This window comes from Podarcis filfolensis (genome assembly GCF_964270895.1).
Source record: "Podarcis filfolensis genome assembly, chromosome: 7".
Lineage (NCBI taxonomy): Eukaryota > Metazoa > Chordata > Lepidosauria > Squamata > Lacertidae > Podarcis > Podarcis filfolensis.
Window position 1 is genome coordinate 47,948,039 of NC_139603.1, and position 18,206 is coordinate 47,966,244.

The 18,206-nt window shown below is 41.0% G+C and overlaps 1 protein-coding gene across 4 annotated transcripts in view; it reads left to right on the forward strand.

Annotated features, from left to right (window-relative positions):
* The window catches only part of TAF4B (TATA-box binding protein associated factor 4b), a 61,769-nt gene extending 44,002 nt beyond the window's left edge, over positions 1-17,767 (forward strand). For all 4 annotated transcript variants that reach the window (XM_083622959.1, XM_083622957.1, XM_083622958.1 and 1 more), the window contains 3 exons: positions 1,312-1,368; positions 7,583-7,690; positions 16,110-17,767. In XM_083622959.1, coding sequence (XP_083479085.1) covers positions 1,312-1,368; positions 7,583-7,690; positions 16,110-16,253 — 309 coding nt within the window. In that variant the 3' untranslated portion in view covers positions 16,254-17,767. The remainder of the gene's footprint in view (positions 1-1,311; positions 1,369-7,582; positions 7,691-16,109) is intronic.
* Positions 17,768-18,206: the final 439 nt, after the last annotated feature.

Sequence of the window (18,206 nt, forward strand, 5' to 3'; positions counted from 1 at the left end):
AATTCTTAAACCATTTCAGTCATCTCCCACCAGACTTCTCAGTTTTTGGCAGCTGGTACCTCTTGCCAGAGACTTCCATATTGCATGTCCATGGGTCTGTGCAGAATTCAGTAGCCAAGCATAGAAGTGCAGGAAGTTATCTCTTTATATAGCTTTCAGTGTGTCTAACTTGGGTCTGATGAAGATGTAACTCTAGCCCGCTGCAAACTACTGGGCAGGGGACTATATCTTGGGACAGGTGGATTCTGGCTATGATTTGCAAGGACCCAGCATTAACCTTTGCAAAGGTTGCTGGCAACCTTCCTGGAACCACAGGTCAATGGTGCAACAAATATGAATTTTACCTTTGTACAGTAGGGCAGTTCACACCCACACCCACACACCTTTCCCTGTACTCCAACCAAGCAAGCAGAGTTCAAGGACAGATTCCAGCCAGGCAAAAACTCTCAAGAAGAAGGTATGAAGTAGGGCTGGTGATCAGCATGGCCTGGGTAAATGGGTGTTTCCTGGACAGAGTTTTGAGGGTCAGATAGAGGACTGGAGAGGCCACCTTTGGACTACACAGGCCTGAGGTTCCCCATACATGCCTTAGAATTAACTTAAAGGGTACATTCCTATTATCCCACATTACAGATCGCAGGGGATGACTGAGCTTTGTGTGGCCTTCAGCAAGTTGCTTATGCACTGAGCTAGGAGCTTCAAGGTTACACCAATTTGCTAATGGACCTAGAAGTCTTTCCTTCCCCTACCGGATGATCCACTGGTAGCTGCCTGGGACCTATTAAACGTAACCTATTATAACTCTTGCAAATGACCTATTTTAAAATGGCCCAATATAGGAACTGAAAAAATAGGCTCCTTAAGGAGGTCTTCTGCATGCCCATCAAATATGGTGCCGGATCTTTTTATCTCCCTCCTTGCTGCTTTTCTCATTTTCCCAAGTGTCTGTTGCTGACATGAACATCATCATGCCTAGGCTGGACCTGACTGACAATGTTAGCATCATTTTTAGTTCAAGCTTCCTCTGGGCTAGAATGGAGGCAGCAGTCCCTGATGAAGAGAGGGGGGGGGGTTTGTGTGTGTGTGTGTGTGTGTGTGTGTGTGTGTGTGAGAGAGAGAGAGAGAGAGAGAGCCAATCTGGCTTGAGGCATTCATTCCCTCCAGCTAAGGTTTCCAATCAGAAGAGAAAATTGTAACTTATTAAATATTTAAAGATAATGTTGTGTTTGGGTGCTAGTAATTTCTATTAAACGTCTTTCTTTTTCTTCCTCTCCCTCCCCCCTTCTTTTCCTTTCCTTTCCTTTTTGATAGAGCCGTACCAATAAAGAAGATCCGGAGCAGCTGCGATTAAAGCAGAAAGCAAAAGAGGTATGACTTTTTCAAGTCCCCACGCTTTGCCTTTGTATTCTGAGGGAAGGTTGGCAGCCCTCCTCTCCTGGCAATTAGGTCAGGGTTTATTTTGCTGTTGCATACCATTTGCAGAGGCCTTGGGGAAGGACAGGAACTGCTACAGGCAAGGGCAGCACTTCAAATGAGGTCAATGAATTATGAGCTCTTAACATTTTATTTTCATAGTTTACAAAGAACTATTTCTAGACAGGCCTAAACTATACAGCAGTGTGTTTGGTAAGAATATAATGTGGGATTAGGGGGGAAAAAGACACTTTGAGATTTAGCATCTGGGACCGTACAATAGGCTACATTTTTCCAGGGTAATTGTTCGTTTTGTAAATCTGATACTGCTTATAATTCTTTGGCTGGGAGGCGGTACTGGGATTTAGTTTTAAATGGAAAACGCCTCTGGCTTTTAATTTTCTGGGCCCAGCAGTTTTCTGTTCTGGAATGGAGCCCTTGTTTCACGCAGTTCATGTTTAGCTGCAGGGGTTTTAGTTTATAGCTTAGACTGGTTAAGCTTTTACTCCCAGAGGCCTCTGCATAGCAACTGCAGAAATCAACAAATAAGTTCATTTATGTCTGCTGCAGCCTCCTCTCAGTAGCTGACTTTTTACATTTCCCAATATCCATTTCCTGACTTTTCTAGCCGGAGAGAAAAAAGCTCCACTAATTGGAGCTTATTTTAATTGAGCCTTAATATTGGATCTCACTGGAGTTGCCCCCAGAGCTACTGGGAACAGAATTAAATGAAAATACCTAAGGTTGAAGACTGTGTGAGTGAGATTTTTTTTTTTACTTGACCTACAGATTCTTTTCCCCGCTGAATAAATCAAGCCTGTTCACATTTCTGATTAAGGATCTGACAGCAGACAATAATAAAGACAATTGAGGTGTGAGATGTGTGATACAGAGCTGAAGAAATTGGTTTCTATAGTTACTTGACTGATTCCATGCCATTTTTAAGGATCTCTGTGGTAAATGAGTGGTTTTGTTTTTTTCCTGAGCAATCTTTTTCTTAACTGTGCCTCTTGAACTATCAAATTTGTCGTTGCTTAACATTGCTACGGTTGGCTTCTAAGTGCCAATAGCAGCAGCAGCAGCAGGTTATTTATGAATGCTTTAAAGGGCCCTCGTTGTTTGGATTAATGTAGGAGGAGAGGCAGTACAAATGGCAATCCTGTGAAATGGTCTCGGCATCTATGCACCAGACTTCAACCAAAGTAAAGGAATGCCCACAGAATGCAAGGAGAGCCAAAGTGAGGGGATTTGGACCCTCTGCATCAGAAGGTTTCCTTAGGCGCGTTGAGTGGGATTGACGTTATACATCAAAATATGCATATTACTTACAACTTACCATTGTTACTTGCCTAATGCTACTTCGTCTCTGCCCCTCTAAGTTTTGCTATCAAGAAAGCAGTTCCCTATAAGATACTCTTAATGGATATTTACCTCTAGTTGTGCATTTTACTACCCTAAACCTTGGGAGGAGTGACTTGAGAATGGTGCAGTGCCCAGTTATGGAAACATTTTGACTTCCTTATACATAACTCCATTAGTGTTCAGTAGTGCTTTAGAGTGCAAAAGGTGAGCTGCCTGCCCCAAAGAGCTTACAATGCAAAATTCAGTACTGGGGGAATAACTAAAAGGGATTGCTTTCCAAGCTGAAACCATTCCTGATGATTACAAGTTTGACCTGTTGGTCAAAACAGCTCATCTTTGACCTTCTGGTATTTGTTCTCCTTTCCAATACCACCCTTCCTCTGGCTTTATGGTAAGCTTTAGATATTGCTTTCATTCTCAACTCTTACCTGTAGCCAGAGCATAAGATGTGGTGGGTGGTGGTTTCAACAATCCTCACACTGAGTAGGTAAAATGTGGTTTAAGATAATGCTGGACAAAATTTCAAGATGCTGCAAGTTATTCTAAGTCATAATCATTCCTCATGGAGGCCACAGAGCAAGAGGCAAGGTGTTAACCTAATATCATGCAGTACCCAGGATGTAGTGCAGGGGTCAGCAAATTTCCCCCCACAGACTTTGTGGGGGGCCGGACTGTCCGCAGGCTGGATTTAGAAGGTGATTAGGCCGGATCCGGCCCCCGGGCCTTAGTTTGCCTACCCATGATATGGTGTTTAAGTGTTGCTGGACCACTTGGGGAAAGTGGCCACAATATGTAAGGGGAAAGTTGCTTGGAAATTTTAGCACTTGCACCTGCCTTCAAAAGATGAAACTTCTCAAATGTGAGGGGATTAGTTAAAAGGAAGTTGAAGGGGTGGGTCAGGTGGGTCAGACCTCTTCAGGCAGCTTTGAAGTTTCTTTTAAATCACTGCAGTAGTACTACAGACTAGAATGGTGATGAACAAGTGCCAAGAGGATTCAAGCAGGCATAAATGCCAAGGTCAAGGAAGCTATAAATGGGAAGAAGGGTTCCTTAAAAAATAGAAGTCTTATCCAAATGAGGGGGGAAATTCTCATAAATGAGCATAAACTGAAGCAAGCAAAGAAGTAATTTGAGAAGCTGATGGCTGAATACATTCTTTTTTAAAAATAAATCAGGAACAGGAAAAGCTGCTAAGCCAGTGTTTCCCAAACTTGGGTCTCCAGCTGTTTTTGGATTACAACTCCCATCACCCCTACCTAGCAGGACCAGTGGTCAGGGATGATGGGAACTGTAGTCCAAAAACAGCTGGAGACCCAAGTTTGGGAAACACTGTGCTAGACAGTAAGTTGAACTTTTTGACAACAAAGGTCTAAAAGAGAGCAGGAAGATTGCATAGTCCATACGTGAATATTATAGGCTGTAAAATGGTGTTTGGTTTTATTGCATTTTTCATCTTGTGTATTTGTTTGGGTTTTTTGTGTGTGTTTGTGTGTGGTGTTTTTTTTTTAGAGTGGTTGAGCTATAAGGGACTTTGGAGATCTAGTCCAACCCCCTGCCTAAAAGCAGGACATACGGCATCCCTGATGGATGCCTGCCCACTTTTGCTTAAGCACCTCCAGCAAAGGAGAGCCCACCAACTCCCAAGACAGTTTGTTCCACTGTTAGTGGGGAAGCTGTTGCTATTTGGAAGTTTCTCCTAATGCTTATCCAAAATCACCTTCCCTGCAATTTCCACCTATTATTTCTAGCACTGCTCTTCTGGAGCACCAGAGAACAAGTCTGCTCAATCTTCTGTGTGACAGGTCTTCATATAGTTCAGCCATGTACAACACATCAATTGCGAGACCTCGGTGGACCGCGAGGTTGTTTCTGGCCAATCGCAGGGTCTTTCTCTGAGCAGCGCATGCGGGGAGATGGAGGGAGGCACGAGGGAGGTGGGGGGAGGTCTCTGTGATGCTGCTGCAAGAGGGGAGGTGGGTTTAGCCTGGCTTTCTCAATGGGGAGGGAGGCGGCTGCCAGAGACAGAGGGAGGCGCAAGGAGGAGCTGCTTGGGAAGGCTTCCTTTGATGGGGGCGGGGACAGAAGCAGCGAAGGAGAATCACGGAGCAAGGAAGGAAGCAACTCAGAAGGGAAAGAGTTAACACACACAGAGAGAAGCTGGCTCCTCAGATCTGTGCAAACTAATATAAAAATATAGTTTGACTTTCCTCACTTGTTTAGTTACTTGTCCATCTAGTAACTATTTGGATCTGTCATAATGATATCCATATATAGCTACTATATCTGTGAAATAAAGATCCATTTATTTATTTAACTTAAATGACTTTGGAGGGTGGTAGATCACTGCCAGTTTTTGATACTTGTTGATAGATCGCAACCAACTTTAGGTTGGACGTGCCTGATATATTTGAAGGCCACTATCCTGTTTCTCCATTATACTCTCTTCAAGCTAAACATACTCAGTTCTTTGAACAGTTCTTTATGGACATGGTTTCCAAGCCTTTTGTCCTGGTTGCCTATTGGACACACTACAGGTTTTTTTTCCAAAGGCCTCCTTAAACTGTGACACCCAGACTTAACACAGTTCTCTGTTTGGAGTAGGTATACATTTTCTAATAAAACCTTCCATCAGTCCATGAAAGCCACATAGTAGCCTTTGTTCCTATAAACTTTCAGCTGCAGCTGTTCTTTTTGTGGGCTGTTTGCTGTCCCACATGAGAATGCACCAAGTCAGATTTGCACACCATGTAAAACTGCACAGTTCAAAATCGGGATTGAAAGTTCAAGTAGATGAGACAAGAGGGAAGTGCATACAAGCCTGAAACTTTCCATGTCTCATTCATGCCATGAGAGATTAGTTTCCCATTGCATCTGACCTGAACTAATGTCACTCGTTTTACATATCAGATGGCATGACAGGTGGTAATAGGTGCAACAGTCATTGGATAGTTTAGTTGCATTTGCATCTCCTGTTGGAAGGGCAACATGGAGAGGAATTCTGCTGGCTAAATTATGAACCTATGAGGGCTAAAGGTTTCAAACCAGCTTCCCTTGAATGTAAAATGGCACTTGAAGGTTGTTTGGGGCCTTCACTGCCCTCTGGAATGTATTATTTCTGTACCTATCAGGTGGATAATGCTTGCTCTGTACCACAGTGAAGTAGATAATGCTTTCTGTTTATTAAAGCACATTAAGTATTCAGAATGCCCTGGTGCATGGGCAAAATAAAACAATAGTTCAAGTGACCATCAACTGTCTAGCATCTGAAGAGTTTAAGTGCATCAAAAGCAACAAGTCAGTGTACTTCTTCCTAAACTAAAATACTTGCCCTTCCTACTTGTACTGAAATGTGGTGTGTGTGTGTGTCTGCAAGTTTTATGAAAGTGGAAAAATCCAATTTCTGTGAGATGGTAAGGAAATCTTTTCTTAAAACTGAACAGGAGAACAGAGCAGTTTCCCCTTCTTAAAAATTGCTTCATGTGATTACAGCTATGCTGCAAATGCCATTTCACCATTGGGAAGGGCTTAAAAAAATGTGCCTCCACTTTATTTGTGCTTCAGGTCAGATTAACTAAAATGGTTATTGTGTCACCTAGAAACTCCTGACTGCTTCAAGACCAGACTTTTAAAAAACCTATATATTATTATTAAAAAGGCCAGCAGCAACAAAGACCATTTTACAATTTCTGCAACGTTTTCATAGCAATTTGATCTTTACACAGGTTTTTTAAAAAAATCTTTGTACTTGTAGCAGATGGAAAAATCGAAGAAGGGAAAATGGGCTTGAAATGCTTTCTGGCTGGCTTCTGATCTCAAGACTTGTGCCTTCTGAGCAAATATATAGTAGTGCTGAGAAGTCTATAGAGTACTAGTCTTGAGACTTGGTGGGACATTGCTTCATCTGGTTTAGGGATAAGTAACATATCTATCCTGTGGTTCTCCAGATGTTTTGGATTCCCAGCTCCCATACTCCCTGGCAATTGGCCATGTTGGCCAGGGCTGATGGCAGTTGCAACAACATCGGGAGTGCATGTAGCTATCCCTGCTGTAAGCTGCTGTAGCTGAATTCATCCCTCAAGGGATGAATTTAGGGTGTAAAGGCATATGGGAGCTGGTTCACATAGCACAACTGTCTGTCTGCAACATGCACTAAACTTATTTTTGTGAATTGGCCATGGCAGATTTAACAGGTTGGAACTTGATACCTCCTGTGCAATACTTCTCAGTAGAAGTGATTCATATATTTGCATCTTGTCACAGTGCAGAGTTCTCAAGTATCTTGCATGTATGTATTTGTGATCTGGTGCTAAGAGATGTATGCGGTGGCTACCTGCATTGCTCTAGCCATCTCAGCCTATTACAAATAGCAGCCAGAATGAGGTTTAGGTAAATATTCATAAATCAAAACTGCTTCCTGCAAGACGGAGGAAACATAAGCTAAAATAGTATTAATAGATTCTTTCAGAATAAATTGTATTTTTAATAAAGGAAATGGAGAATGGGATGCTTAATATTAAAGAGATTATTACATACTTTCTTAAATGGTAAATGTTCCACTGAAGTACGTATTTTTTTCCAAAACAAATGTATAGTGACCTATAGAATGATGTTCCTAAATATGCTTCTTGTTGAACCTTTTTATTGCTATAGAAATGGGATAACAAGCAAACAAGAACACACTCGGTTCATGAATTTCTAACTGTAGAAGACTGGCCAAGGCTAAGACTAACTGACTCAAGTTGAGCCGTGACTTTCAGGGTACTGCAGACCAACCTGCTCATAACTTCCTCTTTTCTTCCTAAATTAGTTGCAGCAATTAGAACTTGCACAAATGCAGCAAATGGAGGCTAACCATGCAGCTCTGGCAGCCATTGGGCCAAGAAAAAAGAGGCCACTGGATTCATCCGGACTGGAGGTACGTGCAGTAACCCTTCTTGGTTTAGTATCTTCCAGCTGAACTGTGTTTCTGTTTTGTATATTGTTGGAATTTCACGCGACTTGATATTTATCAGTTTTAGTGGCAATGAAGCAGCCTCTTGGCATCCAGAAAAGTTCTGCATGATTATGAGTTGTGTTCTGAAAAGGAATGGTGTTTTACTACTCCTGTAGTAAAACGTAGCAAGAGGACAAGGGTGGCTAGTGTCTTTTCCGTTGGCTGTGGTTGTGCAAATGTCATGGGCATCATTTGTATGATATCTAAGGCAAGCCTCAAGTCTTTTCCCACCTATCTTGGATGTCTCACAGCATTTCAGAATTCTCATCCTGAATCTCATCTCTCTTTCTCTCTCTATATATATATATGTTCCGAATAATGAAAGAAAATCCATTTGCTCTTGTTATCCCACCTGCTTCTGCATGATGGTGAATGGAAAGTTCCTGGGTTTCCGTCAGTCGAGAACTCTTCTTCTGCCTAACTATTTTGGTTGCTGTTAAGTCTAGATATAAAATGAATATTTTAAAAAAGCTAGAATGATCATCTGAATACATTTCAACCCCCCCCCCCCACATTATAAAACTAGCCAGCTATTTCAAAGAAATTTAAAAGTTCACTTGAAATACCTATTTGCCTTTGCTAACATGGCGTACTCCCGATGAGGTTGGACTGGAGCACCCATCGCCTGCGAATGGAGGACACCCACATGGGATGTTTAAAACCATTGGCTGTTCCCTAACAATGTTGCCCAGAATTTTAAGGATGTTCAGGGGACAAGTGAGCTCTGGTAAGATATTTTGCTTCTCAGGGCAAGAATGGTGGAATAAATTTTTGACTAGCCAACAAAAGTGAATCAGTCCACCAACAGGGATATTATCTTGCCTTTGAGCTTGGGTGTGTGCCTTGAAATTTTAATAAATTAGTGGCTATCTTCTTGCAGCCTGTAGAATGAGCTTTTATCTACCTTAATTACTGCTAAAAGATTTAAAATCATGAGCTTGGTATAACAACTTTCCCAGGTCCCTCCCTTAACCATTCGGCTTTCATTAGGTAAATCATGGTGTTTACTATTAAGTAGGTGAAGGCTACAGCAGAGCAAGGTAGTAATTATTCTTAGCTTTTACTTTTCTATAATTCTAGAGGATAATATAATGGCTGCCCCTTAGACATATTCTTGCTGTCACTGATGCTGTTCCTACCTTATTAAACACTTGTGCTGTAACCCTACATAACACTAGATGAAAATGCCAGTGGCAATAGAGTTATACATCAGAACAATAGCATCCAACATTTTGTGCAACATAAAGGGAAGCACTCATTAAGGCATGCTATGCCTACACTTTGCATCTTTATAAGGGTGTCTATAAAATATGTAGCAAGTCAGTTAATTCATTTGGTTTCTAAGCACCTACAAGTGATGCTCCAAACATAGCAGAGGTGGGGGACCTGTAGATGTTGATGGACTCCAACTCCCACCATCCTGGCCTTTGGTCACATTGGGAAGGACGTATGGGAGCTGGAGTCCAACAACATCTGGAGGCATGAAGGACCCCTATCCCTGCACTACAGAAATTAGTTGGCCAGAGTGGACTTTCAACAGGGAGAGACAACCAACTGCAGCTCACCCTAAAGTGTAGCTGTGAAGTGGGAACACAATGTTGTGTTAAAACTTAACAGTTTTAGGTGTATGAAGAATACATTTTGGTATTCAACTACAAAAAAAGCAACATGACCCAGGTTGAATATTTGAGTGTGATGGGGCCTGCTTTCTTGAATATAATTTTGCCAAGTAATTTGAGACAGGCCATAACTTTAATATCACTAGGTATGGGAGTGGGAGAATGTGGCCACCAATATTTGCCAGCCCATGCTGCAGAGGCTTAGATTTCTAACCATGAGAGGAAGAGTGGCATGTGTTGTAACATTATTTTACAGTACACAAATCTCTGGGAGCTTTAATCTTTTACATATATGCTGGGACTTCCTGTGCAAATTCATTTTTAGTTTGTCGGATATTAGAGTGCTAAAGGGTCCAGCCACTAAGCAGTTTGTTCCAACCAGTGTTGAAGTGTCCTGGTTCTTTGCTGGGGTTTAGAAATGGTGAGGTGTATTGTAAATGGATCTGAAGAGTTATGACTGTAAAGTAGTTTTTAAATCAAATAATCTCTGAGAAATCTTTTTTTTTTATAGAAGCAGAATGCTTGCAGTATACGCATAACAAGGAAAGCAAAACATCCTGATGAGTAAACAGTGTTCTGTTCAGAGATGAAAGGATGGCCTTGAAATGGAAGAATATGGCTTGGGGGCCTGTACACACTAGGAATCACCAAAAGCATATTTTGAGAAAACATGTCTAATTTAAATATGTAGAACTATATCCATCGAGTGCAAAGATACTTATTTTCTAAAGCTGTTAAATGTCAAAGAGCTTAAGCAGTTTGACACACATCTGACCGTTTCCAGTTATTTATCTTTCTATAAGTGTTAAATAAAACTAGTGGTAATGCACCAGAAGCATGCATTTAATTCATATATATACAGTTATATGGATAGCTAAAGCATCTTTTTTTTTGGGGGGGGGGAGTGAACTAGTTTATGTTGCTCATGCCCCTCCCAGCGTGCCAAGTGTTTTGGGTAGACATCTCCTGGGAAGGTTGCCATTATTACCTGAGGGCCAGGTCACTTTTTCCAGACTTCTCCTTGGCACTTTCCTGTGAAAGCAGTTAAACTCTGCCCAAGGAAGTCTTCCCATTCATTGCCACATATAGAACATTAGTTGGTGGTGACCTTCCAATCCCAGGGTTCCTACGAGTACCCTCTTCTGTGTTGATGCTGCCATTTTGACTGCATAAGCCTGGACACTCTTCTCCTGAAGATTAGAGGTTTGAAGCAAGATTTACCTTTTGATTTGATTCTTCAAAAATCACATTTGCAGTACTGTGCCTATATGTTCATATCTATGTGAAATAGGGTTGATAGCTATCTCTTCGGTATCAGTGTGTGCACCATACTTGACACTATTGGTGCATTGGCAAAAACTATGGGGACAACCAGGTTGTTGCCATGATTGTGGAGCTAATGTTCTGTACTCCTTAACACAGGCACAGGGTAGCCAGAAAGAAACTTGTGTCTTCGTAACAGTTCAAGCCCCCTTAAGCGCTGACTCTCGTGGTTGTGGAATAATGCACAAATTGACTGACTTTCAGCTAATTGTGCAGACAAATGTATATTCTAGAGCAGGGCTGTGGAACCTACTGCTGCCCCATCATCCTTGACCGTAGGGCATGCTGGCTGGGCTGATAGGAATTATAGTCCAACAGCCTCTGGAGGATTGCAGATTCCTTACTCCTGGGTTCAGAAGCTTGTCAGCTTCCTTGACTTGCATGCTGACTGAGTCCCCTCAATTGTAAGTGCTTGGTGCATCTTGGGACTCTCTGTAACTGAGAAACAGTCTCATTGGAAGAGACTAGGAAGCAACAAATGTGTTGTATGTCACATCTGTCAGTGGATGGTGGAGTTTCAGTTTCATCTCTGAATTTCGTAGAAGGTTGTCAGTTTGGGCCACACTCATGACGTCAGATGTTTGCCTGTAAATTGGCTAAAATATTCTAGACTGCCATTTATAGGTTTAAGCAGTGCAGCTCACAGGCTCATAGAATGCCATTCCTGTACAGAGATGAACTTAATTATTTTCTTGTGTGAAAGATATCTGCAATTTAAATGACTAATTGTATTGTAGCTCTGGGCTAAACATATTGATAACACAAACGTTGATGACATGTGAAGGGTCAAGAGTTTTATAATTTAGTTGATGATATATTGCCTAAAATGATGTGGCAAAGAGCCAGAATATTTCAGTTTAATAATCGTCTATTAAGTTAACATGACACATTTTGTACAGTATTTGTTACCTCTAGGTACAGATTAAGGATCTGATGCAGCCACAGATAGTGACATGTAAGCATGAATCTTGGGCATAATCATGAGTAAACTGACACTACATTTCCAGTAATTTGTCTCAATATGTAAAACACTCTGTTGGTTACATTTGAAAGGACTTGTAGAAATGTCACAATGTAAGTTGGGGGAGGAAAGCTACACAACAGAATATTAATACCTAGTCTCTTGCAGATCTTTGACAGTTTAGTGAAGTTCCAGCATGAGTGAAGATAATTGGATCATAAACATACACATTTATTCCTAAATTGTTCAAGTGAAAACATGTCTGTCATGCCATGAGGTGTCCTAAGAGTTCTCATTCTCCTTTTTAAAAATCAAAAGTGCTGTATAGTATTTTAATTTACTTATTTTACTGTCAGAGAGCTGTCTTGGAGACTTTTTCATCCCAGTAAGAAATAGAAGGTCAACTGAAGTTCTTTATAAGTGTTGCTTTTCAACATGGCACATTGATGGAGCACCTCACAGTGGTGCTGTGGGCACTTGACCTGTAGAAGAAGAAAAAAAAAAAAGCAGAATTCTCTGGTTTGAAGCATGTTTTCCACTTTACAATCTCTTGGCAACTGAAGTTTGTTTCGTTTTCAGAATTCTGGTTTCATTGTGAAACCCTAATCTTGCATTGGCTAATAAAAACCTTAAAGGAAGTTATCTTACATGAGATTTCTACTGGTTTTATTTTATATTTTTAAAAAAGCCAGTGTAGGTTTAAAACTTTTTCAAAAAACAAAATGCAGCACAGCATAAGGTTGCCATATTTCAAAAAGTTAAAAATCCGGACACAAAAGCTGTTGAGTTTTTTTTTTGTATTGTTTCATTTGGCCAAAGTTTGCTGCGTAGATTTCTCATGAGAATATTCTGCAATTGAATTGATGGGGAGAGTGAAAGAAATTCCACTGTTTGGCTAACTCAAGCTTATCTGCTAACGGTAAATGAGAAACAAGGGTGGATCTCTTACCTGGCATGACTTCATTACATGTATGTATTGTACACGCATAAGAAAACATTATATAAATGCTTTTGGAACAAATTGCAGAACCTTTAAATTTAATGCTCATTCTTCTGATCGTCTCTTGAGAATGGATACTATATAATTGTATTTTTGGCCCTTGAGTATTTCTTGGACTAGTGATGATTAGCTTAGTCCATCAACCATGTAACATTATTGCTAATGTCTGTTAACTTTGTATTTGTCATGCTAACTATTAAAAGAATGTAGCAAATGGTTGGCTGGATTCGAGGAAGGATGGTGTCTGTGATACGACTCATCAGCTTTCATATACAGCAGCAGGAAAAACGAAAACCTTGCTACAGCTTCACATTCTCACAATGTGGAAAAGCACACTTTTATTTATTAAATTTGTATCCTGCCCTGCCGCCCAAAGGAGGCCAGAGCAACAAACATCAGAATGTTAAACAATACAATTTAAAGTGAAATGAAAACATACTTTAAACAATCTAAAAACATTTTAAAGCAATTAAAGCATCTAAAAAACATAACATGCATACCAGCTTAAACCAGAGACCAATCTGGTTTTGTATATTATTTGGGGGGGGGGGGAGCCCTAGATAGGATTTTGCATGACAGTTCTTTTATTTTGGCACATAATGAAAGGCTTGGATAAGTCTCCCAGATTTTATGCCAATCTTCCATTTAGAGTTCAGTTTGCACATCTGTTTCCAAATTCTACATGTAAGCTAAAAGCTATATGGGCTATTGTGTGCATTTGATTAAGTTATCATATTTATCTACTTCATAAAAATATTTCTAGACTGCCCCTCATATAAAATATTGGGGGTGTATGCAACAACATTTAGAAGTACAATAAAACATAATATAAAAGAAAGACAATACAAAATAATCATAAAAATGACGGGCTCATCCTGACAAAGTTTAAACAACTCCACACCCAGTGTGGGAGAAGCTCAAATCTGTTGCCTTGGGAAAGTTCCCTGAGAGAGACTCAAGTGTTGCTTGGTTAAATAGATGTTGGAGGAAAACTTCACTTAACCTTAACCAACACTCATGGCCAGTAAAAAAAGAGGCGATGGTACTCTGTTCCATCACAAAAAAGGCACTGCTTATATTTGTGCTTTGTGAGACAACACGTGAATGATGCAAATTCAGTACTTTGAACAGAAGAGAATACATGGAGAAGATATGTAAATTACTGGGCAACCTTGTCTCCAGTGGTATGAGTAGTCTACTTATTGGGCCTGTGAAAGAGAGGCTAAAATGAAGGCAACACAAAAAGCAGGACAAATATAATAACCAAGGGATATATGGTCAGTAAAAACTTGAGATGACAGGGAGAGAGTCAAGTTAAATTATGCTGGGACTGGTTTACGGCATGTATGTACATGTTCAGACACTCTCCTCAGATTTACAACAGAGTGACTTATTTTAATCCCTAAGTAATTGCAGCCAGCACCTTCAAACATGGAAGCAGTGGAAGAGGTTTCGGAGCAAAGGGTGTAACATATGCTTCAGAAATTATGCCGTGTATTGAGTAACTGTGAAGAACTAGGGCAGGCAGTCTTTCTCCATTATTTTAATCTACAGAGAAAATCAAAAGAGTGTTATTTGTGTGGTTTAGGGTTGGCACCGAGGGGAGAGCAGGGCTCTTATGCTTTGAACAGCTGTGTGGCAGGCAGAAATTGAACAGGTGAAGTCCTTTCTGGTATAGAAAGACAATTATTGTTTTGTCAGAAACATTGCTTGCTTGCTTGCACTTGGCTCCTAATTTATGTTTGTCACCTTCACCCCACGCAAGGGAGGATGAAAATTTGCATATGATTATGTAGAAGCATACACAAATATGTGTGCTCTTTTGTGAATATGGCAAAACCCATAATCCACATGCGTTGTACTGGTTTAAGAAAATCAAAAACAACCCCCTCATGCTTGCCCTCAGGTTGAAAAGATTCCCCATCCTTGCAGTACACACTATCCCACAAGGAAGCCCCACTGAACTCAAACCTCTGAGTAAACCTTACATGAGCTCAAGCTATGACTGTTCTCAAGGGTGGAGAGATGGATCCAGATACGGAGATTGCTCATGGGGAATTTTGAGGTTTTTGTCCTTTACAGTTTGTTTTCCAAAGGGCTACATGAGAATGAACAGGTTTGTGTGTGAATGCTCAGTTTTAAGCCCTCTAAGCTGGTCTCTGTTTAGAAAGTAAATACTTTCCCCTCCCTAAAGTTATTTGACTTCTGAAGGACATGGCTATTGGATTGCTGAGGAATCCCCTGAGGCGTGTTTCATTTGTAATAATGCCTTGAGCTTTCTGCTGCATCCTGTTGGAGTGACCTCCTCTTCAACCCTGTAGTGGCAGCTGTGCTACAAAGCTAGCCACCCCCCTTGCTTCCCCTCCCCGTAAGGGGTTGTCTTACTTTGAACTGTGACCCTTTTGTGTCTTACCAAGAAAAAAAGGGACCTCTCTCTCTCCCTGTACATGGCCACGATATTTCTCCCATGCCTATTTTGTTCCAAGCCATTGAACAAATGGAAAGCTTCAAAACGATGGCATTCTTATTTCAGTTTTCAGCTGGTGTTGTCTTGTATCATGTTAGTGGGAGAAATAGTCTTTCTTTTGGGAGAGAAAGCAGGTATCAACTTAAGTCTGTTTGCTGATGTCAAAGTAGTAGCAGTAGCACTTCCTACGGATATACTTCATGCCAATCGCCAAGCGTTTAAATGCGTTGGCTTGTATTGTTTCCCTACTTTCTAAACGAGTCTAAAATTCTTTTGTTCTATATCCTTAAGGTGGTTTGGATTAAATAAAAAAAAAAACATTTCTGTCCCACTTAAAGCAGCTAATGTTAATAATAACAATATTTTATATGCTGCCCATCTGACAGGGTTGCCCCAGCCACTCTGGGTGGCTTCCAACAATAATGAAACCATATACTAAGGTTATATGGTCAGTTTTAAAAGCAGTGTGAGATAGCTTGACATGAAGCCTAAGAAGGCCTTTTGCTGTTCTCCTAAAAGTGAAAGAGGCTCTGGCTACCCCACGACCCCTAGGAAAGTTCCACATGCTACCATGGAGGAGCAGCACGTGGGCCGTCACACCTTAAATATCTGGGTATTGATAATGGGACCTCTCCAATAGATCTTAAGGCTGGGGTGGAATTTTTTGAGGTCTCCTTTCAGATATTCAGGATGAGGCCATTTAAGAGCTTTATCCTATTTTTTTCCTGAAGACTCTGAACACAGTTCTTTGAGAAACGGGTCTCAGCATACTGAATTGCATGTGTTTCCTGCAAAGACAGCTCTGCCCCGTCGAGCAATCGCTTGCATGGGAGACCTCTAAAGTTAGGGCAAATAATGAGGGGTGAAGCTCATGCAGTATAAGATCCTACTGGAGTTGCACTTACGTTGCACAGTGAGTTTTATTTATTTTTAATGACTACTCACCTTTTCTCTCCTTTCTCCTGTTCTAGGGCTTAAACAGATCACCCAGCCTTGCGAAACCAAATCTTCATCCACGGATAACACGCATCTGCCTCAGGGACTTGATATTCTGTATGGAACAAGAAAAAGAGCTGAAGCACTCTCTAGCCTTGTACCGAGCTCTTCTGAAGTAACGGCTAGGCAGTTTGCGTTTGGGCTTGCCAGCATTTGTTGCCAAAGAACACCTGTTTGCACTATCTTGAAACCTTGGTTTACAGTGATCACCTGTTTCCTTTTCCTTTTTTCTTAAACGAAGGGAACCACCTAGAGCTGTCTACTGGGTGGTTACTAGAAACATGTATGCTGCCTGAATGCACTGGAGACAGAAGGCTTCAGGAGCCTGCGAAGTTCAGTATAAGCGACACTTGTGTCAGTATTTCAATCTGCAATATTATCCCATGAATATTGTGCCTTGTAATGCTGCAGTTGGGGAAGGGTGGTATGACGAATGTATTTAATCACAAACCAGCAGGCAAGCAGCTTGCTAGCGTGTTGCCTACAGGATTCAACCTCGCTAGCTGTCCTAGTTTTTAGAGTTCGCTATAGCTAGCTGGAAGAGAAACCACTTGGGAGCAAGCCAAAGAAGTGCCAAAGTGAGATCTGCAATCTATTGCCTCCAAAGAAAGGGGGACTTCCCAGTGGCATGGCTTGTGCTGCCAGTACTACTGGACGGATGAAGCAAGCTGGAACTGTAAGAGTTCAGGCGAGCAGCTTTTGGAAATGTAGTTGCCGAAATCTAAAAGGCAAATCTGGTGGAAGACTTAACACAGGCCGATTGCCCTTTCCATTTCATTTCCAGCATAACAATGACTTTGGATGCGTTCGGTTTTGCATCTGTGCAGACTTTAAAGCAGGGAACTATCTTGGAGGCTCTTGCAGTGTGGAACACTGCTTTATGTAAAGTATAGAATATAATTATTTGATCTCCTGCTTCCTACATTATGGGAATCAAAGAGCAGACATATAATTATCAGGGATTTGATCTTAAACTGGAAGTTTGGATGCGATTCTGAAATCCGATTAATAGAAAAATTCTGCTGTGGCATTTTGTGGGAAAGCACAAAACTTTGCAAGGAGCTGAAGTGATCGTTCTGGTGGACTTTAAAGAGAGCCTGCTGGTTTGCCTGCAGTGAATCACTCCAGAAGAAGTTGGTTGTGGAGAGCCATATGAAGACACCTTTTGCACTTTTCTACAAATTCTGCACTACCCTGTGCACATAATGTATAACATTGGGTGTATACTGGGATGGGTAAGAGATAGCAGCTGAATGTCTTTACCATTAAAGTCTTTATTTTTACAGGCTTTCAAAGCTTTTGGGTATGCCACCTTACAAATTGGGGAAACCATCTAACTTAAGACACCAGGACTACTGCAGAATGTTGAGAGCCTCTAATCTAGTTAGTTTCTCTGTTAGAAAAACTGAACTAAGTTAGTTAAACCTACACAGTGAATTATTTGTGTGTGTGAAATGTCAGCAAGATACTGGTGGGATAAGGCAGACAGAAGAAGAAAGATAATTGTATAATAAAATGCATAGCTTTACCATTTATGTAAAGTACAGCATTTCCCTGGTTGTGTATTCAGTCTTACTGACAGATGTTTAAAATTATTTTAAATACTGCATTAAAATAACTATTTTATTAAAAATGTTAACGAGTATTTACTCCATCAAACATCAGAGATGGCATTATTGCATCCAGCACGGTTGTCATGAAGAGCTAGCTGTCAGCACATCAAAGCACAATGTCCGCAATAGCAGAGAATACTTCAAGAATATAGCTCAATATTTGCATATAGCTTGTGTTAAGCATTTTTGTCTGCACTGTTCACATGTAAGGTGGGAGCTGGGGTCTTTTTCCTCAAGTGCATGTGTGAGAAGTGAAACTGGCCTTTCTTCCCCCTCCCCCATCCCATTTAATTACATTTATATCCTGCCTCTCATCAAGGAACTCCCTCTCCCCCAGGCAGTCTCTCATCCAGGCCCTGACCAGACTCAGACCTGCTTAGCTTCTGCAAGGTAACTGCACCATGTGCCCTCAAACTAGACTTGTAAGGGCTTTATGAAATTATCTCTTTACCTAGCTCA